The sequence below is a fragment of the Cydia fagiglandana genome, chromosome 17 (assembly GCF_963556715.1).
Source record: "Cydia fagiglandana chromosome 17, ilCydFagi1.1, whole genome shotgun sequence".
Taxonomy (NCBI): domain Eukaryota; kingdom Metazoa; phylum Arthropoda; class Insecta; order Lepidoptera; family Tortricidae; genus Cydia; species Cydia fagiglandana.
In genome coordinates, this window is record NC_085948.1 from 5,337,806 (window position 1) to 5,363,830 (window position 26,025).

At 38.2% G+C, this 26,025-nt stretch overlaps 1 protein-coding gene across 2 annotated transcripts in view; it reads left to right on the top strand.

The window, feature by feature from the left end:
• Positions 1-22,930, top strand: part of LOC134672960 (beta-1,4-N-acetylgalactosaminyltransferase bre-4-like) — a 429,167-nt gene extending 406,237 nt beyond the window's left edge. The window contains exons 2-10 of one of the 2 annotated variants that reach the window (XM_063530912.1): positions 11,228-11,331; positions 16,847-17,054; positions 17,479-17,825; positions 18,343-18,478; positions 19,410-19,507; positions 19,940-20,129; positions 20,921-21,043; positions 21,676-21,771; positions 22,652-22,929. In XM_063530912.1, the coding sequence (XP_063386982.1) occupies positions 16,876-17,054; positions 17,479-17,825; positions 18,343-18,478; positions 19,410-19,507; positions 19,940-20,129; positions 20,921-21,043; positions 21,676-21,771; positions 22,652-22,784 (1,302 nt within the window). In that variant the 5' untranslated portion in view covers positions 11,228-11,331; positions 16,847-16,875 and the 3' untranslated portion in view covers positions 22,785-22,929. Of the gene's footprint in view, positions 1-11,227; positions 11,332-13,585; positions 13,684-16,846; positions 17,055-17,478; positions 17,826-18,342; positions 18,479-19,409; positions 19,508-19,939; positions 20,130-20,920; positions 21,044-21,675; positions 21,772-22,651 lie in introns of those variants that run through there. The other variant, XM_063530911.1, reaches the window with a different exon arrangement.
• The last annotated feature ends 3,095 nt before the right edge of the window (positions 22,931-26,025 follow it).

A 26,025-nucleotide genomic window follows, 5' to 3' on the forward strand; every position in this document is an offset into this window, starting at 1 on the left:
AAACTGTTTGTGGTGAAACTAGTACAGAATGATCATGTTTGTGGTTAAAGGGCTTTCGGGCCCTTTGCTAAGTTTATACTTGTTTAATTATAACATTACTAATGCTATTGTAAACGTGTTAGTGGAATTCTGATTTAAATTTCACGCTTTCGCGCGTGGTGGTGGTTTAGAAGCAGTATGAGGATTCTATACGAGTGCTTCTCTTGCCTCAGTGTTTATCTCAGGGATGTTGCGGATGCAGAATTTTTGACATCCGCGGATGCGGTTATAAATTAACGGCTCACATCCGCGGATGCGGATGTGTATGCGGATGTCAAGATTAGGTACTTAAAATCGTCAAATATTACATTTTAGTATTTTTTATTTAAAAAAAACGAAACGTTTAGTATTTGAGTAAGAATATAGGTTCTGCGTTAGGTATATTTAATAAACAGTAACTTGGCCAACTTTTCTGGATCTAGACGATTTCGTTATAAGTAAAAACGACACTTACGCCGTCGCTACAGACGTTCCTTTACCGACTTGTTCGACATCTGCATCCGCATTAAGCTCCGCATCGTATTTTGAAAATAATGCGTAAGTTCCGCGGTTGCGGATGCGAATGCGAATATTCACAACATTCCTGGTTTCTCTTACCCCATCTAATCTTATGTAGATTTTCAAATACGTACCTACCCAGACCCAGAGCAGACCTATTTATTTACACGGGGTGGCTTTACCGACTTGGCTACTCACATAGTCACTTTATGTAGTCACGTATTTAAATGACCCGATCAAACACAGATCCAACTTGGTCCGAGTAAATACGAACCCCACCCCTGGCCGCTCTATCTACATAGGTATTCGTATTAGTGTATGTTCTGGTCAAACTTTATTAGTTAATTTAATTGGGAAAGCTGCTCGATTTCAAGTCCAGCATGTACCTACTAACAGCATTGAGAAATAAGTATGTTTAGATAAAGATAAGATAAAAGATAAAAAATAGTTTATTCAAGTAGGCATATTACAATGCGCTTATGAACGTCAAATAAACCTAAACCGGCTCCAACCGTACACCTCTGCCCCGAGAGGTGTACGATTAGAGTGGTATATGTATGTACATTCATCATCATCATCTTCCTCGCGCTGTCCCGGCATTTTGCCATGGCTCATGGCTCATTTTACTATTTCATATCTAGTGAATCTCTAATTCATTACCCGATTCGCGGCGCCAGTCGCCATAAGGTACCTTTTGCCGTGGAACGTCACATATCTTTACTATTTCATATCTAGTGCATCTCTAATTCATTACCCGATTCGCGGCGCCAGTCGCCATAAGGTACCTTTTGCCGTGGAACGTCACATATCTTTACTATTTCATATCTAGTGAATCTCTAATTCATTACCCGATTCGCGGCGCCAGTCGCCATAAGGTACCTTTTGCCGTGGAACGTCACATATCTTTACTATTTCATATCTAGTGCATCTCTAATTCGTTTCCCGAATCGTGCCGCTAGTCGTCGTATTATTTAGTACTTACTATTATTTATTCTGTGCTAGAGGGTCAGGGAACGTCCCAGGGCGGAACTAGTTAATAGAACTTGACCCTCATTTTTGCGGTTCAAGGGTCCGAAACTGGTTCAACTGGTTTGTTTACTTTAAATGTATTTAAACATTTTAAACGAACCAAATCAATAAAAACTAGCTTGAATTCAAACGATAGAGTTGCGTTTTAATTTAAATATGAAATGAAATTCGTATTAGTTTACATATAAACTAATACGAATGTGACTCTTAAAGTCGTAATAAACAGTTAGGTACTAAATGTAAACTTAATTTATTTAAGTATACCTATTATGTACCAGACTTCGCATAACTAATAATGTAGGCATGTACGAGTACTTATGATTGTTTTCCTTATATGTGAAAGAATAATACTAATTAGACATGAATTATCGTTTTCCTCGTGATTTAGCAGTTAGTACATATGAGTATAGTGAATTAGGTTTTTAAGTACATTAAATATATGGAAATAACTTTATACATATAGATAGATATAAATACAGTTATAACTCTACATTCTACAACGATTTTCAATAAATGTTACAAGGAAACAAGTCCGCATTTTAATAAAGGAGTCTTTGTATTGTCCGTGACTAACGAGTATTATTATCAGCATCGAAGTCGCGCATACTCATCAACAGATGGCGCTACAGTGCCGCGCCGTTATCACTCGTGATGCTATTTCTGTCACACGCCCCGATTCGCGTATTGCGCTCTTCCTTTCTAGTAATATAATCGGATCTTAAACGCATTAAAAAGCAATTTTAACAAATCGATTCACTACTAATGTTGTGCTTATAGTGATTTGTATACTTTAAAATATAGTTACAAGCTTATTTATGGATGAAAATAGCATTTGTCCTAGAACGCGCTTTTGAAGTTTTTTAAGCGCTTGGCATATATACGTTCGCAAGGAATCGATGAGCGGAGAGTCCGTTTCTACACAGGGAGGTAGTACCAGGATAGATCTGCGCTAAGTCTATCCACTGAGGTCCCAATGCAGACATTACAAGGGTTATGGCTCATTGTGGAAATGGCACCGCTTAAGCGGTTTGGGTATTAAGGAATCCCAATAGTGACGTCCTGTGTGGCGGTAATATGAAGGGCTGTAAGACGCCTGAATTTGTAAGAGGTCCGTAGAGGCCCAGTGAATACGACTCGTCGGAGTCTAGTGAACAGAGGGTGTTAGTCCCTCACCCCCACTGTCGTAGAAGATTTGACTCTCTTTTACGCACCAGATAGGTACATTAACTAACCAGATACTATTCAAATGACCTCCAACGAAATCTAAATTATTGTTAAATGGATTAGTTCCTATTGTTATAAGTTTTGTTCGATTTGACTCCAATGGGGTTGGCCGGTGGAAGTTTTTAGCAGATGGCGCCATCATAGCTTGTCCTGTCAATCCCTAGAATTGTGTCAAATTTTTGTTTTTTCTTAATACCCAGGGGACCGATTTTTGAAATTCGATCGCTCGATTTCGTCACTCGAAAATCGGTAGAAAACGGCGAAATGCTAATTTTTGAAATATGAGCGATCGAAATTTGGAATCTAGTGGCATTGACCACTCGATTTCAATTCTATTAGTAGACTTTAAACGCCTAGTAGTGGAGATATCATTTAACGAAATACACGAAATCGAGTGGTCGAATTTCAAAAATCGGCCCCCTGGATGTAAGCTCTTTAAGCCAAATCTCATAGAAGAAGGGGCAAGCTATGATGGCGCCATCTATGCAAACCTTTGACAGTTGGCAACCCCATTTGACTGCTAGTTTTTCTTGTATGATGAGCCGCTACTAGTTGTTAAGGTACTTATCGTTTATCAATGATAATTTGATAAGATTAACGAGATATTTCTATAGGGAGCTTGGTATTTTCTTTGAAGAAAATATTTTGGCTTTTATTGCTAAGAAAAGAAAGTGCGAATTTTTGTTGAATAATTTGAAGTTTTGCGTTTGCTTAGACTTAGACAGACATGTGAGCTTTATTTAATGTCGTTTCAAGTCCTTAGATTAGATTTAAATCAAAAACTAGTAATTTTTAACACAATACATTGCCAGTTACTTAAGATTTAATCTCAAAGTTTCCCTGTTCATTATTTTTGATATATTATATTTAAAAGCTAATCGTTGTCAATATAACTTTTTAAACAACTAAAACTTTTAATTTAAAGGGTGAGTACTATTAAATTGTCGCTAACATATTCCGTTTTTTTTCTAGACTCTCAACCTTTTTGGTAAAACTTATTATATATATCAAAATTAGAATGTATTGGCATCTTTTATTCTTAAAAAAAAACATTCACTTGTATTTGTCTTTCAAGATGTCGTCAAAAGAAAAAAGCGTGCGCGATTTAATTTTGCAAAAATTTACTATGAATCCCTATATATCTACTTTGGAACTTGCAAAATCGTGCAATACAACTCGGAGAACAGTGCAAAGGACCATAAAAAAGCTAAAACGAGGTAAAACTACTGAAAGAAAGCAGCGAGAGGGTCATCCGACAAGAAAACGGAACAAAAAGTTGGAATCAAAGGTGTGTAAGCTGTTTGATCAAAATCCGGCTATTTCGTCCCGAGATGTGTCCAAAAAAGTTGGAACAAGCCAAAGCAATGTACAAAAAATAAAAAAAAACTGCGGTATTGTTACATACAAAAAACAAAAAGCTCCGAAAAGAACGGTTGATCAGTATAATCGAGCAGTTCGACGTTCTAGATTATTGTACGCCTTGTTTGTTCAAAATACAGCAGGTTGCTTAATCATTGATGACGAAACGTATGTAAAGGCTGATTTCAATTCAATACCAGGCAATCAATACTTTTCTTCCCGCAACGTCTCGGGTCTGCCTGAATCAGAAAAAGTGATTCCAGTCGAGAAATTTGCCAAAAAGTTCCTCGTGTGGCAAGCGATATGCCAGTGCGGTATGAGAAGTTCGCCTTTTGTAACCACTGGCACAATTAACACAGATATTTATATATCCGAATGCCTAAAGAAAAGGTTGTTGCCACTTATTAAAAAGCACAATTGTTCGACATTATTTTGGCCGGATTTGGCAAGTTGCCATTATTCATCTAGAGCTATGGATTGGTATAATTTGAATTCTGTCGATGTTGTACCAAAGGGATTAAATCCGCCAAATTGCCCAGAATTACGGCCGATAGAAAAATACTGGGCAAATATAAAAACAAAATTGCGGAAAACATGCCAACCGGCCACATCATTGCCCGATTTCAAAAGGAAGTGGATTAAATGTACTAAACTTATCACAAATGATTCCGTGCAAAATTCTATGAGTCGGGTCAAGAGTAAAGTCCGAGAATTCTCACGTCGTGCTCTAGACAAACAATAAAACGGTTTTAGCTCGCCTATTTTATCATAAACTTACCAATAATAAACATTTTTGAATTTTATTGTATATTATTTTATTGTATAAAATTTTATTCAAATTGCGACAATTTAATAGTACTCACCCTTTAATTAAAAGTTCCATTGAAACTCTCGGAGAGCTATCGGTACAAATATTTTAATGAAGTACTTCGAAAATAACACAAGAACCTTTTTAAGGGTGGAAATATTTAATTTGGTTCGTTACGTCGCCATTCGTTACTTCATTTGGGTTATAAGGACTCTAGGACACTGATGAAAATTTTATTTTTTTAGGGTTCCGTATCCGAAGGGAAAAACGGGATTATTACTAAGACTCCTCTGTCCGTCTGTCCGTCCGTTTGTATGTCTGTCACCGGGTTGTATCTCATGAACCGTGATAGCTGGACAGTTGAAATTTTCAAGCTTTAATAATAATAAATGTTTCCTGATATGGCTTTTTATTTATGTAAGAATCCAACATTTCAATTAGATACTATTATCTTGCAATACAACCTAATTAATTTCACTTAGAAATAACTCTTGCCAAATTATAGGTAGGTATATGTAAATATGTATTTAATCTTAAAAAAACACAATGACGTAAACACTATAAAGGTCCAAACTTGATACGATTAAAATAATCTCAGTCACTTTAACATGATTAAGATTAAGATAAGAGCATAGACAACCAACTTAGCGGGTTTAAACTTTGTCGCCACTAACCACACCACCAAACTCGCTTATCCCGTTACAAGTTTAAGTTTTCCATTCACTGTGTTGTTTTATGTTTGATAAGTACTTCATTTCATTGATAACACGATAATAAAGACTTAACTTCTCAATTTATTATAATTTTTTGTTAATCACTTTGAAAGTTAGACTATAATATTTTCACACATTTTTGTGTGAAAATATTTACTTAATCAAAAACGTTTTTTAAATCCTTAAAGTTAAATTGATAAAATTATATGAGCTATTACCAGGCGTGGCTCACTCCGCAATTTCGTCGCTTTGCTACAGGTACATCCGTTCGACCCCAATTTTGGGGAAAGCCATAAGCCGCGCGTGGCGCTGTCGCCACCTAGCGGCCATATCTGTGCTGATCGCAACAGACGCGTTTTGTTAGAGAGTGAGTCTTCTGGACCTAGTACTATTATTTATTCTGTGCTATTACCTAATAGTTTGCCTAAATTTGGCAATTTCACCTGTGTATTTAAAAGAAAGATACACAACACGTTTGAGCTATATGAGGCTTGTAAAGTTTTATGTATAAGGGGGGGTTCGTCTTTTTATTAACTTGTCTCGGCATTATTCGTGCTTTTACGTATATTTGTGTAGAGCGAACCACGGTTTACTGAGCACTTCGGAAGTTTCTCGTAAAAGGTTTTTGTTAGATACCTACTTATCGCTAAGCACAGATGGCGGCAGCCGAGTTATTCAACACATTCGCCAGTGCCGAAAACCCGACTATCGGGTATCGGGTTATGATTTCGTTCCCAGGCCGGACGACCCGATAGTCGGGATCGTGGTACCTACTAGAGCTTTATATGACGACATTGTTGTGGCCTAGCGCGGATGTCTTGTTTGCCTGGTTGGCAATGAATGTGTTATGGCTCCTCTACACGATGGGCCAGGGCCGGGCCGGCCACTCCAAGGGACGCATTTATGTGTTAGAAGGAGCAAGTGATATTGCTATCTCATTCTACCGCATGGCTGCGTCCCTTGGAGTGGCCGGCGCGGGCCATCTTGTAGAGGAGCCATTAAATGCAAGGCTTTCATATCGGAGCTCTTTAGTTCAAATCCCGATTTATTATACAATACTTATTAATGGCGACCGGTGGACTTGTCGGTACCTAGTGGCCCTGCCTATGTAGCCGATGGCCCTGGGTTCGAATCCTGGTAAGAATCCTGGAATTTGTGTGATGAGCACAGATATTTGTTCCTGAGTCCATGGGTGTTTTCTATGTATTTATATATACAGGTTGGCTAAAAAATAACTGCATTCCCGTTGCCAGGGAGGTTTTAGGATTATACTGAGCAACTTTTACTATGGGACCAACCCCGAAATCGCGAAAAAGAATTTGGCTGTTTCATAAATTTTGGCTAGTCCATTTTCCATGGGAGTGTAAATATCTTTTTTCGCGATTTCGGGGTTGGTCCCATAGTAAAAGTTGCTCAGTATAATCCCAATATCTCCCTGGCAAAGGGAATGTAGTTATTTTTTAGCCACCGCGTATAGGAACTTAGCAATCGGTAATACATAGTATAACAACATTATCTGCTGTTTGCTATCCTTTCTTCAATCTCTTAAAGCCCCTAAACGTTTATCGAAAATCTCCTCCTAAGTCTCATAAATTTTCATATCTATTATCGAATCGCCACCTAAAGTTTCACTTAAAAACACAAATGTTAATCCTAAACCGAAAAGTTTACCGAAACTCAATTGAAAACTGCCTTCATAAATCAAAGCGCGAGCAGCTCAATCCGTTTTTTCTCGACTAATCTTCTCACATGTTTGAACAGGTAGGAAAATCCATTCATATAAGGGAATGGGGAAAAAATACAGATCTATTTATTTAATACTGATAAATGTGGGCACGCCCGGAAACGTTTGGACCCTTGCCCGGTAGGGTTGTCCTGTCCCACGAATACAATTTTTATAAACCCTTAGCGCTACTTGCACCATTCCACTAACCCGGGATTAACCCGTTAAACTTGGAGTTACAATGGTTAAAGTTAATGGTTTTCGGATATTTTTTCATTTTTGATACACTCGTTAAGAACATTTCGGTATTGAGGGGCTTATTATCACGTGCATATATCTCGTAACTGTACAGTCGAAAGTTTTAATTCATGACCCATTTTGTACTATGTCAAGTGACAATAGTATGAGGTCTCTAGCGACTTTCATATTGATTGTCACTGTGACTTGTTGTTGTTGTTGTTTGTTGTTGTTGTGTTGTGATTGTGTGTGTGTTGTTTGTTGTGCGTACCTTGGTACGAAATGGGTTATAATTGTTCTAAATTAATAAATACTTTCGACCGTACAATAATATGTGTACCTACCTACAATTTTTTAAGCGTTTCAATTTTGTAACGCCTATGTACCTACATATCGTTCCCCGGGCCTCAAACTATTTTTATACTAAATTACATCTTATTCGGTTCGGCGGTAGCATGAAGAGGTAACAGGCATACAGATGGACAGAATGCCTTTCGCATTTATAATATTAGTGGGGATTCCTCTACTCGTCAACCCTACTCGGTCAACCCTTTCCTTATTTTTCTGGCCCTCCAAGCATTATATAATATCTTATCGATCCTTTTGTTCCGGTCTGTTTCCGCGCCGACCGACCATCTGCTTTTTGACTGTAATGTATAGCAAACAGGAAATGTTCCAATAATGGAAATCTCCAAAATTAAATATTAAAAAGAAAGATTTTTATAAATGCCCAGTGTATTTTATACAGGTTGGCCCAAAGCATGTCGATTTAAATTGATAGCGTAACTTCGATTTAGAGATGTGCCGAATATAGACTTTGCTGAATACGAATGTTCGTCCGAACCGGCCGAACCGTCTCATGCCTGGCCGCGAAGTGCACCCATTTGTTTATTCGGTAAGTATTCGGCAGTTCGAATTCGGCCGAATACGAACTTTGAAAAATAAGCCGAATACCGAATAATTACCGAATATTCGGCGCATTTCTACTTCAATTGTATAGCGGAGGCTGAGTTAGTGTAACTCATAAGTATCTATTCAGCACAATTTTGCTTACCATAACACCAATCATCATCATATCAGCTTTATATCGTCTACTGCTGAGCATAGGCCTCTCGTCTAGTACGCAACTTATCCCGGTCCTAAGCCAATCTCATCCAGAAGTGACATAAATAAGGCCAATAAATGATTAATCAATCTCACGTCCATCATTGCTAATTACCCAGCTGACCCAAGTTAATTAAATTCCACTGCAGTGTACAGTGCAAATTCGGCTGAAATCGGGTGACAATGCAACTAGCGCTGCCCCTGTTATTGCTGAGTGTATGCGAGCATTCAGCTCGGCGAACCATATTGAGACATCCGAGGTGCAAAAAAATATCTGAAAACGACTCTAACGCCTTAACTATAGAGACCTGTTCAGATATTTGTGAGCGCCATGGCGGCTCCAGTATATGATAGCGACTGTATGGTGTCTGAATGCTTGGTGCAACAATGGAGCCGACTAAATTTTACAGTTTGTTATTGGTACCTACTTACTTAGGGTAACATTCCATTTCTAACCGCAGCTGCACTACTAGTACTGAACGCGTCGGTGTTAATGTCAAATTCCATAGTAAGAATAACAGTAAAGCAACTTTCGTTGGAAATGGACTATCACCTTTACCTACTCAGGAATGTTAAAACGTACCGTGTTTTTAATTTCCTCGCACAGCGTCACTCACGAACGCACGCATGTTCCAAATTTGGATTTAATAATAAATTAAATGCACGCTTTCAAAACGCATTAGAATTTCAACCTCCGCTACGGGCCGTACGTTAATTTAATAGCAAATTAAATTTGTCCCGGCTTTCAGAACTGGCTACCTTTGTCCGTAATTCAACTTTATCTTCTTAATCAACCTGTTAATTGAATCTGCTGTCTAAAACAAGTGCCTAAGAAGTTTTAAAACCCTGTCAGTGTTCTCCCATCATCAAGTTGTTTATGATTTAGATTTAGATTCGATTTGGTATGACTGCTATATGACGGTTTTCGGGGGCTAGGTCTCATCTCTGGGCAAACGCGCATTTTTGAGTTTTTATATGTTTTACGAGCAAAGCTATAAGATTTGTTTAGATAGTTTGAGGCCCTGGCCTCCTAAGCCCAAAATTTGCCAGTGTGAACTTATAGTCTTGTTTAGTTTTTGCTTCCCAACAGATGAGGTCGCGGGCAGAGCAGCTAAAAACACCATAAAATAAATAATTACTTTTATGAAGAGGTACAGTTTGATCATTAATACATACTTTCTGGTTAAACACTAAACAGCTCATCTAGTGAAATTATGAACAAAAAATATAAAAAATACGAAGACACGACATAAATAATGCGACAGTTGTAAAATAAGGTTAAGTGCTTTCGCGTTATAACGTAAACAAGGATAATAAATATTAAGGTGACACGGTAAAAAGTTGACTGTTTATAAAGTCGTTTAGATTTTGCGGCAATCCCGTGCAGGTGGCGCTGGCGTCAAAGTGGAAAGGTAGGGGGAGGTTGCTTCTTTGGAATCTTTTGACACGCTCGTCCGAAGACTTTGGCCGCACTTTATATAATTGCGGGGCTTAATTTTGATAAAATGGTTTTTAATTATGAGAAAAAAACTTCTTTATTTTTTTATGGCATTACCATATTTTTACAAATCTTTGTGCAGGATATGGGTGAACGTAAAATGGTTGAAATAAACAGCTAAATATAGCGCTATAATTATTTTATAGAAAATAGGCAGGTAGTTTAAAGAATTGAATTTACTTTAAATAGGCTTTCAGTGAGTGAGTACCTACTTATAATGATCCATATTTGGCCTACCAACAAACTTTCTAAAAACATTACAATACCTACATATATATGGTAGATCATATGGACCGTGCGCGTCGGAGGGTCTGCCATCTTGTGGCTTGAATCGGAAACATATTTGCACATGTACATTGCCAAAGCAAGTGTGCCATTTATCAAAGAGAATAAAGTCTATAGAGACGGATTGTCAAAGTAAATTATGTAGCCACTGTAAATGTACTGCCATCTTTCGACAGAACATAAAACATAAGAATGTTAGAACGCCATTTGACTTTGATCCTTATTCTTTCACTGATATGTGTTAACTTATTAAATATTGATATTCACGCCATCTACTCGACTATAGGCCAAAGGTATGGTTCCATGTTTTCGAGCGATGGCGTCACAACCTTCACCCTATGCTCGACTAGATGGCGTGAATATCAATACTTATTTAAAAAGTTAACACATATCAGTTAAAGAATAAGGATCAAAGTCAAATGGTGTTCAAACAGTGTTAATCTTCTGTCGAAAGATGGCAGTAAATGAACTGTAGCTACATAATTTACCATGACAGTAACTCTCTACTCCAAATCCTCTTTGCATCTATGTACATCTAACGTTCTCGCCGGTATGTTTCCTTGTGCATAGTAGGTTCTGCCATCTTGTGGGCTACATCGGAAGCAAAAATCTGACGGCTCGTGGACGGCTCCTATGCTGCCCCCTATAGTTCATGCACGGAGCCTATATCATAAGATTGGTTTTCTTTATAAGCTTTTCCCTTGTTACAGTTAACCGCCATGGAGAGAAGAACGCATGCCGGAAGTCTAACTTTTAATTGAAAAGAATGGGACACTTCCATCGAGCTCCATCTTTACAAATTACTCCCTTGAAGGTAAGCAGAGCAGGATACGTTTACCTATAAGAAAACCTACTCGTTTTTTTTTCGTCAAGTTCTTAAATTAGTCCTAATTCTGCTTTCGTCACTCATTCTACATTGAAAGCCACCGACGATTGTGACGAATGTAGCATGTTGTGTAAGCGAGCTGCCTGTTCCCTGCAGTAGTAATCGCAATGTAACCTCAACAACTACTTACCAAACGCCTTGATTACGTGAGAGACCTATAAGTATACCGGGTGTGGCCTGTAACACGAGCAAATAATTAAAACATAGACTGTACTCCTCAAACGATGACACTTTTGTTCAACGACTTTTAAAAATTATGAAGTATTTATAGTCCCTATTTTTCATACAAAATGAATATTATCTTCAATGGACGCCATCGCCACGCCATATCATTGTGATTGGCGTTGCTTGTCACGCCTTAAACATAACAAAATTCGCAATACATTTGCGTCTTAGAATAAACTTTAAAGTGTATCAAAAATCAAACCACAAGTTATTTTTAAAAGTTGCTGAACAAATGTTGGTCAGTATGAGGAGTACAGCCTACTGTTAAACTTTTTGCTCGTATTACAGGCCACACCCGGTAGAAATATTTAGTAGGTAGGTACCTATGTTCCATGGCCACAACGGCTTTTCAGAAGAGAGTTTTCACAAGAGAGTTACAAGTTTGGAACATACTTACTCGTGTTAGGTGAACTTTATGTAAGTTTTCAAAATCCCTTAAGGACCCCAAGAGATGAAAGTTTGTATAGAACCCCTTCAAAAGTCGGATGCTTCCAGAGATGATGATGGAAAATCCCTTTGGAAAGGCTAGTTGTATCTGAAGTTATACGTAAAGTGGTACAGTCAGCAGCAGGAGTTGCTAAGCGGGCGAGGTGTTCAAAATTACCTTGACATGCTCTTATTCTCTTAACAATAAAGTCGCGTCAAGATCATTTTGAACACCTCGCCCGCTTAGCAACTTCTGCTGCTGACTATATTACTAATTTTTGTTGGGCTTGAGTGCGTAATCGTGTATGGTAGGGGAGAGCGGGGTTAAACGTGCCGATTTTCATAAAATACATATTTGATCTATGAAAACAGTGTGAATAAGGTATATATGTGAGTTGCGCTATATTAAATAATGATTATTTGCGTTTCTGAGTAGCGATATTATTTTGTGCATCATTAAACAGTTGTTTTACCAGATTTTTTTATGAGATAGGTCGGAACGGAACAACTAACCCCGCTATGGGGCGGATTGTTCCGTTGCTCAAATTTATAACTTATCCGTCAAATATTTAAATCTCAGTTCACACCCGCTAAAAGAGTATTTTGCAGTTCGTCGAAATATATGATAATTTGTTGTGTACTATCAACAGATAGTAAAAAAAATCCAAAGCAAAAATGTGATTATCCGTGGGGTTCGTTGTGCCCTCGTTTTTGATTTATTTTCCATAACTACTATTCTACTATAATGGAAGCAACGAAAACGGCTCCTGCAACCGCATAGTGGTCTGACTTTTCGCGACAAACGTCATACGAATCGCTCCATGGTTTACTTGCGTTCCTATTCCCATCGGATCAACTTACCTCCGGCACGTTGAAGCCCGCTCTCCCCTACGGTCAACTGCAATAGTAGCTGAGTGGGCCAAAAGGGGCAGCGGGGCACATTTTCCTTTTAATAACAAATTATAGTTCAAAATTTTAACTACCTGGCCCGCTTATCTATTTTTTCTACTCACTGTATACAAATAATGCCATCATCACTATTAGCATATATATTCCTACATCCTCTACTGATAAGTACAGGGAGTCAGGCCGCGTAGCCAAGATGCCAATCGCTTACGCTCCGTAGCAATCGAAACGCAACTGTCACTGTCGCGCTAATATGGAAGAGTGATGGAGAGACTATCTAGAGAGATAATGCTTTCCGTTGTCGAAGCGATAGCGATTGTAACCTTGACTAGGCCGGCAGGAATCTTCTCAACGTACAAAAAGGTTTGGGTTCCTATGTTAATTCGGATTGGTGATTTTTTGTACACACCTTTGACTTTCTCTGCAGTCTGCACATCTAAGGTTTTTTTACGATTTCCTTTGTAGAAAACCAAATTTGCCAGCGCTCAACCTCATTTTACTAAAGTACTCATTAAATACGCCATAATCCATGCATGCACGACTTTATTACCTACTTTGAAATTGTATTATAATTAGCGATAAATGACTTACTAGTTACCTTAATGAATTTCAATTCAGTAGCGTACGATAAGCGATGTAGTTAGTTAAACAAACTCATGGTAACTCGCAGAAGCTTTCTCGGTAATATTGCATACAGTGGGGGTCACAGAAGATGTGTGGGATGTAAGTAGAGTATGATTCTTCTTCTTCCTCGCGTTATCCCGGCATTTTGCCACGGCTCACATGGGAGCCTGGGGTCCGCTTGACAACTAATCCCATGGTTTGACGTAGGCACTAGTTTTTACGAAAGCGACTGCCATCTGACCTTTCAACCCAGAGGGGAAACTAAGCCTTATTGGGATTAGTCCGGTTTCCTCACGATGTTTTCCTCCACCGAAAAGCGACTAGTAAATATTTCGTACATAAGTTCCGAAAAACTCATTGGTACAAGCCGGGGTTTGAACCCGCGACCTCCGGATTGCAAGTCGCACGCTCTTACCGCTAGGCCACCAGCGCTTCTAAGTAGAGTATGATTCTATACCTAATTTTGGTCTTTGGGTTAAACAAATGTGCACAAAAAAATAAAAGTTTAAGGCCAGAGTACATAATTATCATGTTTTTGTTATTTGGGTCTCAAGTAGGTAAAAAATGTATTCCGCCTGTAAGGGTGTAGTGCAAAACTTAACTTTTGATTATTCTTAACTTTGCGATGCTTATAGAAAAGACGCGAACATGTTAAGTACCCATTAAGCTGTGAATGCTGTGATATTTCACATATAAACAATACCTACCGACTTGAGTTTTAGATACAAGGAAACACAATTTACATATTTTCTTCCTCTCATCTCATATCAGCAAATGATTCCATTTTTTTCTTACATGCTACGTATCTATCTACTAAATGTCCGTCATTTAGGTAAAGTGCCACGCGGAAATGTGATCAAATGGGAAAGAATACGTGGAATGGAATATATGAAATTTAAATGAGTATGAATATGTTTTTCTTCGTGCGGCTTCATTCATTTAATCGTTTTCATGCACTTTAGGATTAGGGGTCATCCATTAATTACGTCATACGAATTTCTAGGTTTTTTGACCCCTCCCCCCCTCCTTGTCACACTTGGTCACATTTGGCAAACCCCTCCCCCCCTAGTGTGACGTCACATTTTTTCTACGAAATCGCCAAATCGAATTAAGTAAGTACCTAAGTATTATTAATATTTTATCAAAATATTTTTGACGATATAAATATTAGTAATTTTATAATCCAAAACTGCTTAGGAAAAAAAATTAAACGAATAAAAACGATTATCGTTTTAAAAACTTGTTATTTAAATGTACAGCGAATAAAATAATTTAAATAAATTTTCGGTTACTGATGAAGTTAAAGCGACGTCACAAAGTTTGTGTCTCCCCCCTCCCCCATGTCACAATATGTCACATTTTCTTGACCCCCTCCCTCCCCCTAAACGTGTGATGTAATTAATGGATGACCCCTTATCTAAAATTAGGTACATATAGCCTTAAATAGCAGCGCATGAAACAACGCGCCAAAAGTATCGGCAACCCTCTAATACTTTTCCAAAAATAAATAGCTGTCGGTTAAATTTATTTGCAACATTCTTATTATTCTACATAGGTACCTACAGAGGTAGTTTTAGGGGGTGAAAAATCGATTCAGCTAGGTTTTATCTCTGGGAAAACGCGCATTTATGAGTTTTTATATAATTTCCGAGCAAAGCTCGGTCTCCCAGATATTTATACTTAATGGTAGATACTTTTGACGCGTAGTCTGATCCGCTACTTTTGATTCCTACGTACCCACCTATATATAATGTAGACTTAACTATAAATCGAAATGCAGGCAGTAGGCAGCTGGCAACAACGACAATGCAATAAAAATCGCAATGTAACCTTAACACGCGTGCCCTCCAATTTATCGTACGCAATGTGTCTTATTAATTATATCTCATCATATTAAACTACTGTAGTTAAACAGAGAAACTACATAAGTTTATGGGAAGTAATTTCCTATTCAGCCGAGCGTCTAACAAGGTGTCATGTTTACTTTCTGAAGATCGTGTCACAAACGATGGTGTTGAAAAAGCGACCCTGTGCCGTATGGGATAATGTTCATGTTCCTAAAACACGTAAGAGTGAAATGTGGGGTTGTATTGGGCCGTGTACCTATTGTCATTGCTTGCTTGGGCACAGGCACTCTTGGGCGCGAGCGAATTGAATTCATGAGAGAACCAGTGTGATCGAAAAATTGTCCCCGTCTGGAATGGGCTGTATGTTTTTGTAAGATAAAAGTCTTGTATATTTTTATAAATCCCACCAAAAACATAAATGTAAAAAGGAGAGCCAAGTTCAATACAAAAATGTTGCTTGGCTGTGGGCTTCGCCGCAAAAAGAATGGAGATCTAAATGAGTGCCAAGTTCTATGCAAAATCCAAATATGTATTTATAGGAACAAAATAACATTATGATACCAATAACAATTGCTGTTATTTAAAAAAAATTGAGATCTTAAAGTACCTAGGTTAGATTTGACTTGGCCAGTTTCCATTACTACATCAGTCATTTTATAATGTTTTCAACATACCTATATTTATATATATTAATTCTGAAATTATGTTTTTGTGAGATAAAAGTCTTGTATATTTTTATAAATAAGGAGGTTAGACCGCAGATTCGCTCACGCTAGCCAAGCATTTGCCAACCAACCAACGTCACCCCCGAAAGCTCTGAACGCTTACTGTGTGAGTTGCTTCATTGTAAACTTGACTACGTTTGCACGGGAACGACAGCGATGTACTTCTTGCAAGTTTCACGTTCCAAAATGGGACTGCAGTGTTCCAAACTGTTACGGTTGAGTGAATTTTGGCGTTTGACAGCATTTACACAGTGCCCAATTGAAGTAACTTTTTCGAAGTTACACAATAATGTATTACGAAGCCTAATGCATCTAAAATGAACTGTTTTCGTGCTATTTTGAGTGTTTTAACGTTATTTCGATTTTACATTACTCGCAATCCCAGTGCATCTCAGCCGCATCATTATAAAATACGATGCACTTCAAGTAATACTGACTAATTTTAAAAGTTTGCATGCGTCTACTAGTCCAGTAAAGAATATGAGATATCTCGTTCAATGAAGCAAAATATTTAGCAACTAAGATATCTTTATATAGGTACGTATGTTTCAAAAATTACTTAAATGCTGTAAAATCATCATTCGAAACATACACCTGTGAGGCAGACAAAAATGTATTAAATCCGAACAAACCATACGACTGCGACATATGCTCGTAGGTAATTTAAAATCCTACTTTTTTCTATTCCAGGTGCGTGCGTGCCGTGTGCGCATGCGTTGATGGACGCAGCGAACGGGGCCGCGAGGGGCGGCCGGGCGGCGCGGGCGCTCCGTCTGTTGCTCCTGTTGGTTCTAGCGCTCGCCGCCGTGGAGTACCTTTTCGGTTCCATACTGGAGGCGTCTCCACTCCGGACGTATCTGTATACGCCGCTGTACAACGCTACGCAACCCACTATCAGGTATAGTTTTGCTCCTACTGGTTCTAGCGCTTGCCATGACAAATATACATATTAAACTGGCCATACACACGACACTAGGGTATGCCTGCGCAGTTTTGCCAACTGCACAGGTAAAACATAGCGTATGTGGCATTCGACTGCGCAGTTTTCTAAACAACGTTACCTGTGCAATTGAACTGTACAGTTAAAACCGCGCAGGCATACCCTAGTGTGTATGGCCAGCTTTATATTCACTCTTGCTTTGCTATCATTGGTTCTTGAATCACTCTGCGTGTTATAACTATGACTAATTTATATTTTATTACAATATTTCTTATGTCCAAAAAACACGATTTGAGGTAGTCTAGAAAATACGAGTAAATACTTACCTGTTTTATCTTTATTTTGTGAAATCACTTAAGAAGTGAAGTGTATTTCGTTCCAGATCCGTCGACCACTCGCCTTGGCCTAAAGCTCTTCAAGCCGAAACAACTCAGAACACTAAAAACTCGACCCAAAACAGCACAAATCAGTCAACTGGACGCAAACTCGACGTAACCGGACGAAAACCAGAGAACGCAACCGTAAAGAAACCTGAAAACACGACTAAAAGAAAACCCGACAACGCAACCGTCACACAGGCAAACATGACCCGGACGGATCTAGAAGATAGCACTACGCTGCTGATATCCAAGATTATGGAAAGTATTAAGAATTCGGCGACTACAGAAGGAGAGTTTAGAAGGAACGAGACGGAGCTACCGTTATGCGATAGCATGCCGCCGGATTTAGGTAAGTATTGTGCCTTTTGCTTTAGTCTTATTTCAGTTAACAAGGCCAAAGCCTCAATTAATAGGGACAGTAGACCATGGTACCAGGACTATCAGGCAATAAAATACGTTGAAAGGACGGAGCACCTCCAACGTTAGAAGCGCTCATGATATAATGAGACATAACGTCTGATAAATTATGTTAAAGTCCTGGTATTTCAATTCTATATTCTATCTTAAAAGGAAGGCCTTTTTGAGCAAGTTGAACCCGATTTCTTAATTGCATTGATAATCGTGTCTTTTGTCATGTAGGGAAACGAGGAATGAAAATTGAAAATGCCATAGACAATAGAAATGTATATATATACCTATGTATAGCTGGTCAAGCAAATCTTGTCAGTAGAAAAGGCGCGAAATTCAAATTTTCTATGGGCCGATAACACTTCGGGCCTACATTTTTTAAATTTCCCGCCTTTTTCTACTGACAAGATTTGCTTGACCATCTATATTTAATAAATTGCATATTTCAATCATTTCAGGTCCAATACCAGTGAACAAAACGGACATGGAGCTAGACGTGGTGGAGAAAAAATACCCCGAGGTGCACTGGGGCGGGCGGTACTCCCCGCCCAACTGCACCGCCCGGCACAAAGTTGCCATTATAGTGCCATATAGGTTTGTACATACTGCTAGTACAGACATTCTCTATCTCTAATTGTATCTATGGGCCCTAGTTGCCTGAAAATAAATGCTTTCATCTTTTAACGAATCGTAATCGTCTTTCGGTTGATGTCGCTATACGCCACTCCAAAGGAGTGTATATGTCGGCGGCCGATCGTAAGATCAGGCATATCGTGAAATTCCTAGGCATATCGTGAAACGTGAATATCTTTGACTCATTCTCTGAGTCGACGGAGCCCCGCAACGCGGGGCTCCTATTTCCGGGCAGTTTGCCCTTCGGGCATATGAAGCAACCTAACGAACCTATCCTACCTATATATTGGTTTAATGTGACTATCGTCAAAACATTCACAGGAACATTACGATCTGCCTAATCTTACAATCGGCCGCCGACATATACATAAAGGAAGGAATGGAAAGATTTGCGATATCCTAGTAGGCTTCCGTAGCTCAATTGGTTAAGAGCAACACACGGATTGTGTCGCGTAACTTTTTCCATTTTTTCCTTTAATATAAAATTTGGAATGCTTTGATTGATTGATTACACGATCAATGTGACATAAATCGGTCGCACAATGCACAAGTTATTGTACGAACTATACTCGTGCGGTATCCCTAGCTCAATTAGGTGATGCGAGAACTCGCATGCGAGTTTCGTTACAATTCGGCATTTGGCCGATCGATAATCGATAGAATACGATGTTTCCAGTAGTGTGCGGTGTAACGAACACCGCATACGAGTTCTAGAGTTAGGTTGAGTCTAAACAGGCCTGGAACCGATTTGAGTGCCCATTTCCATTAAAATTATTATTATTATTGCGTCGGTTCTTAGAAATCTGGATTTTGATTGCGCTTATATAATTTTGTCGGAAGATTTTAAATAGGTTATCGATGATTTTACGTAACTGTATAATTTGTTTTACAGAGATCGCCAGCAGCATTTGGCGATATTCCTGAATCATATGCACCCGTTTCTAATGAAGCAACAAATAGAATATGGAATATTTATCGTCGAACAAGAAGGTAAGGAAACACTGTCAAATCCCAATTTTTTTAAATATATTTAAGCAATATCTTTCCATTTGTGCGCCGTGCGGCGCGGCGCGCAGCCTACAAGGCAAGTTTTCAATATTAAAAATGGCGACCGCCCCATTTGTCCATTTCAAGGCATGTTGCCGCTCGAGGGGTTAATATAGGTACAGTCACCTGCAATAATATGTTACTATTCGAAGGCCGCAAAAATATCTGACACGATCTTATTTGTGGAGCCATTAGAGCGTGTGACTTATTTTTGAGGCTTTCAAAGAGTAACATTATTCTTATTATTCCAGTTTTAAAATGTTACATATATAGTAGTCTCAGATGACATCAGATTATTATAAATAAACACTAAGATTCCGAAGGAAGGTAAATCGCCAAGGAAATAGTAATCTACCTATTTTTTTCCATTTCCAGGTACACACGAGTTCAACCGAGCCAAGCTCATGAACGTAGGCTTCGTGGAAAGCCAGAAGCAGAAGGCCGGCGGCTGGCAGTGCTTCATATTCCACGATATAGATCTCCTGCCGCTCGACCAGCGGAACATGTACTCCTGTCCGAGGCAACCGAGGCATATGTCGGCATCCATCGATAAATTAAATTTCAAGTAAGTTTGATTTCATAATCCTATGTTACTAAATCCTTGCTAGTAAACTATCCAGCATCATAACCAACAGTCTAAAAAAATGGTTGTCTGTGAAGTTGGTTTACGGACGATAATTTTGCGTAATAATGTGGAACGTGGACGTAACGTTACCATGGAGATCTGTCCACAACGTAACACTTTTTCGTGCATGCTACCGGTGTTCATCGATTTATAAGACGTTATCACGTCAAAGGTTTAACGACACAAATACATTTCATCTATTCCACCCATCCTACAAAATTTATCATCATCCGTCATAATACCGCATCATCTCGGTATCACAAATTCATGAGAGCTGTAAAAAAATCCCATAGACCAGCAGCGCGTAAACTTCGCGGGGACTGGACCAGAAATTGTAAATGCATAAAACAAATATTCAACCAGCGTAATCTGTAGCCAACATACGAGTAGTAACCCTCCATATGGATTTAATTAATAAAGTCTATACGATTTCAGTACATTTCTGTACTATAATAGATTAGGGCTTGGTTAAGTTTTGTCCAAACAAAAGCTAATCCATTTCAGTTCGCATCTGGACCCTACCAGTATAGCTTTTGTAAATTCGCCTCCCGGTGATTATCAATCTATAGAGTCAAATTTCGATGATTTCTCCGAAAACATAAATTGCCACTGGGTCAAATTGGTAGCTCTTATCATTGGCTTTCATTTACTTCGTAATGATCGCGACAACTTCTATATTTAGCGATATTCTTGGGCGTCTCATTAAAACTGTACCTACTAATTAATTCCAGACTGCCATACGAAGACATTTTCGGCGGAGTATCGGCCCTCACACTCGAGCAGTTCCAGAAAGTCAACGGGTTCTCCAACCGCTACTGGGGCTGGGGCGGCGAGGACGATGACATGGCCTATAGGTAAATATCTGCTTATGTACTATTCACTGGTAGGTACATCTCTTCTTCCTCGCGTTATCCCGGCATTTTGCCACGGCTCATGGGAGCCTGGGGTCCGCTTGACAACTAATCCCATTATTTGACGTAAGCACTGCTTTTTACGAAAGCGACTGCCATCTGATCTTCCAACCCAGATGGAAAACTAGGCCTTATGTACCTTTCACTGGTACATAAACTAGCAGGAAGAAACACATATGGAGAACCAGGAGAGAGGTCCAAGCGGCAAAGGCAAAGAGGCAAAGGCCCAGCAGTGGGACACTCTTTGCTGCACTTCACTCTTTGCCGAGGCCGCTGCTGGAAACCATCGCGAGCGCGGACTTCTGGCCGAAGTGTATTGAATATCGGCGGTTCCATGGGAATCTGCCGAATCCTACACCGCAACAGAAAACTGTGTCGCCGACATGATTTTTAGCTTATAAGATTGTTCATTTTTATTGTATGTATGTATGTATACGTTACTTTGTAAGATATGTGTCTCCATAGATATGCCCAATATGCCCATGCCTTAGTTGCCTAAAATAAACAAGTTCGTACATATATGCAGATTGTGATGTTTGTGCCACTCTCTGACATAGGTATGTTATTGATTTCAGATTAAAGAAGATGAACTACCATGTCGCAAGATACAAAATGTCCATAGCTCGGTACGCTATGCTGAACCACAAGAAATCCAATCCAAATCCAAAAAGGTATGTAATTCAACAATTTCATGCTAAATTAGATCAATCCAACAACTAATCGCTTGGTTTGTAAATTACTGTATAATTAGTTATTATACCGGGTGTGGCCTGTAATATATGAGCAAAAAATTAAACCGTAAGCTGTACTCCTCATACTGACCAACATTTGTTCAACGACTTTTAAAAATAACTTGTGGTTTGATTTTTAATAATTCTAAGACGTAATGTATTGCGAATTTTGTTATATTTAAGGCATGACAAGCAACGTCAGTCACAATGATAATGGCGTGGCGATGGCGTCCATTGAAGATAATATTTATTTATTTTGTATGGAAAATAGGGAGTCTAAATACTTCATCATTTTTGAAAGTTGTTGAACAAAAGTGTCACCGTTTGAGGAGTACAATCTATGTTTTAATTATTTGCTCGTGTTACAGGCCACACCCGGTGTAAATAAGTGAGGTTTATAAATAACAAAATATTGAATAACCTAATGAGATAAACATTAATTGTCTGTCTCGTGCGCGTGAGACTGTTGTGGCTTTTGGGGTAATGGAGGATAATATCTGACTCATATAATAATAATACATATATCGGCTAAAACAAGTTTCGACATAATTTTGGTAGGTACCAAAATTGTGGGTATCTGTTTCCCTATGATCTTAAATTTTGAGAGCATAAGACGCGGCAACGCAGCGAGCGCGATGGGCACCTTTGCGCCGGGGGCAGCCTGGGACGGGTTTCGGACGGTAGTTATTTAACATATTTAGTTTATATTTATATATACGTTCAGTTTTTAATTCATTTTCTGTTTAGATTATGTTTATTTAAATTGGATGTAATATTTTAAATTTTTGTGTATTTATGACCATTTTTTACATTTTTACAGGTACCAGCTTCTCTCACAAACGAGCAAAACGTTCAAGAAAGACGGTCTATCGACCCTAGAGTACGTGTTAGTAGAAGTAATACACCACCACCTTTACACCCACATAGTGGCCAACATAGACGAACACAGCTGATGGACATACTTCGCCAAACTCCTGTTTGGCGACGAAAGGTAACAAGTGACTCGCTTGTGATATTACAGTTACCATGTGAATATTACTGCATTTGTAATATGATGTCATTTGCTCTGCAGTTAGAGAATGGAAGGAATGGAAAGATTCGCAAGCGCCTGTTTCACCAACGTGACAGGTGCGACGAATTGTAAAATCACTGTTGCTGACGTCACAGGCATCCATGGGCTATGGTTACCGCTTGCCATCGGGCGGGCCGTATTCCTGTTTGCCACCATCATTGTATTATTAAAAAAAACTTTATGATATCGGAAAAAAATAGATATTTCTCTTGCTAAGTTTATGACAATTGTCACAAGAAACACTACAATTGTCACGAAATTCCGACATATAACTCATTACCTGTCAAGAATTACCTACAATTCTTCTAAATCTTTGACAATTGTCAGAAACTTCGCAGGAGAAATATCTGTTTTTTTCCGATATAATAAAGTTTTTTTAAATAATACAATGATGGTGGCAAACAGGAATACGGCCCGCCCGATGGTAAGTGGTAATTGTAGCCCATGGATGCCTGTGACGTCAGCAACAGTGATTTTACAATTTGTCGCACCTGTCACCGATGTGAAATTGGGGCGTAGGCTTCCGTAGCTCAATTGGCAGAGCTAACGCACGGATTGCGGAGGTTGCGGGTTCAAGTCCTGCCGGAAGCGTAATATTTCCATTTTTTCCTTTAATATAAAATACAGAATAGTCTTCAATGAAAATCACAAATTAAGTGTTGTGCCAGGAATAATTTTATGATTGCGTTTGATGTATATTGTTAAGTGTAAAGTGTATTTAAGAAATCTGTTTTTATTTCGTTTTTAAATCATCGACATTTTGTAATATTCAATTTTGAACACTTTTTGTAATTGAATCTACGGGAATCTGTTTAAATACATTTTAGCTTTATTTTTCTGCTGTTGCTGTATGTGGTGAAATGATGTAGTGAAAAGCGTAGAAACGGTTTTGTGTTAATCTCAGATTTAAGATAAAAACAAAACAATGACACAGAGAACAATTTCTTTTTTAACTATATATATATACCAGTTTTATTTGCTGTTATGTGTATATCGACATTGGCCAAATGAAAGACACAATATCACCTGATATACATGGGTAAACTGCAGAATAGATACGTTAGGTTAGGATAGGTTAGTTATTGCTTCAGTTTCGTTATAATTTTATCAATTTCGTAAGGCAATTGAAGGGATGTTTACAAAAACAACATAACTGCTTAGAGCGGTTGACACTTTTTTAAGAACATTGTTATATAATCGTTTCAGGTGTCAACTAGTGTAGTCAGTTATGTTGTTTTTGTTAACATCCCTTCAATTGTTTGTAACTAGAGGGCCTACCTACCTCAAGACACGCAAACCGATATTGTCGATCGTTGGAATAATATATATAGTAGACGTAAAGTGTATTCATCCTTACGTGTCATATCATATCATGTAAACGAACAAACGTAAAATCCATAGAAAATTTAGACATTGTAATGTCAGATGTTTTTGTGAATCGTTCATTACTGCGATTATTGATGAAAATCTTATTATAAATTATATTTTTCTGTAGTTATTTGGTTTGTGAGTTTCTTTAAGTTATGATTATTGATTAATTCCAGAGAAAAGTGTGATACTGTCTTCGAGAAGTGTTTGTTTACAATTTTACATGATAGGACAAGTATGGATGAATACAATTTAGAATTTTAAATAACGAAATTTCGATTTTCGTGTTTCGCGATAGTACCTAGGCGCTCTATTATCATTTGTCAGTTTCATCGAAGCTAATCTAAGTCTATTCTGCGCTTCGCCTAATAACCACCACTTCAAAACGACCTATTTGTAATATGTATAATATATGTAGATAACAATACATACGTACATACTTGTTAGGTCCATTTCAAGTACAGATAATGACAATATACAAATACTAGTCTCAGTATTTGTTGTATGATATATTATTAAATCGCTCAGAGCGTCCAATTGTTAACTTTTGCATAAACTATGTAAAATTTAGGGTAAAATATTTGGCCCCTTAATCTCAAAAGCCAAACTTCGAATCTAAGGTTAAAAAAATGTAATCCTGTACATAACGTTTGTAGGTTAGGATCTAAACCTTCAAAAAGTTCGTTAAGGAAGATGGGTACCATATCGTCTTGATATTATTTTTAGGGGATATTGATACCAGCGAATATTATGATGGAGTAACGATTACGATACAAGTGCGAAAAGAAATTCGCAACGAGTGGCGATATATTAAAACTCGACCGAAGGGAGTGTCTAACATGGAAACGAGTTGCGAATTACCTATTCGCACGTGCATCGTATCAATTAGTCAATTAACATAGGCAACTTGTCGACATGTGCACGTAAAGTGCTAATTTACTCCGCTAGTGCGGTAAAGTAGCACCATAAGTACAGTCGCCATTAGATACATCGGAGCAGCCAAGGTGTTCACAAATATCTGAACACGCCTCTATTGTTTTGGCATTAGAGTGCGCGTTCAGATATTGTGAACACCTTGGCCGCTCCGATATATCTGATGACGACTGTACTTTAAAAACAGGTGATGACTCTGAAATGGTAAATTGTAAATTTTTTGGCAATATCTTATCTTTAGATGCAATTACCAGCAATGTAAGCATATATGGTACCCATTCTACTTTAGCGAGATCGAATAGAGATGTTCACTCAATTACGCAATTACGCTAAACCAATATTACTATAGATACTCAAACTATATTAAATACCCCTATTAGCTTATTTATAATTATCTTGTGTTGTTCGGCTCTAAAATTGTGATAGAAGCGAAGCGTCAGCTCGCCTGTACATAAGAGATATTTTATTTTATTCTTTAATGTTAAGGTAGTAAGGTCCATGTGATAATGAAAATCTGTTCGGAATAATCTGCGTTGAAATTCAAGTATTTTCAGGAATCTCGTGAAGTTACGTAGTCTTTTTAGTATTATTTAACTTATGAAAAGCGACTTTTCTGCGTAAAAAATAAAGTTCAATTTTAAACAATTTGTACCACTGAAAACTTTAGAAAGTACATTTAAAAAATATTAACTAATTCATAGTTTCAATGTCTGTTCCCAGGCCTAAGTATTAAGCCGAAAGTTATGTTGGCAGGCGATTACTTAAGCAGACTTATATTTTGTTTTATATGTAGTGTTTTGCTAGGTTCATAAATATTATAT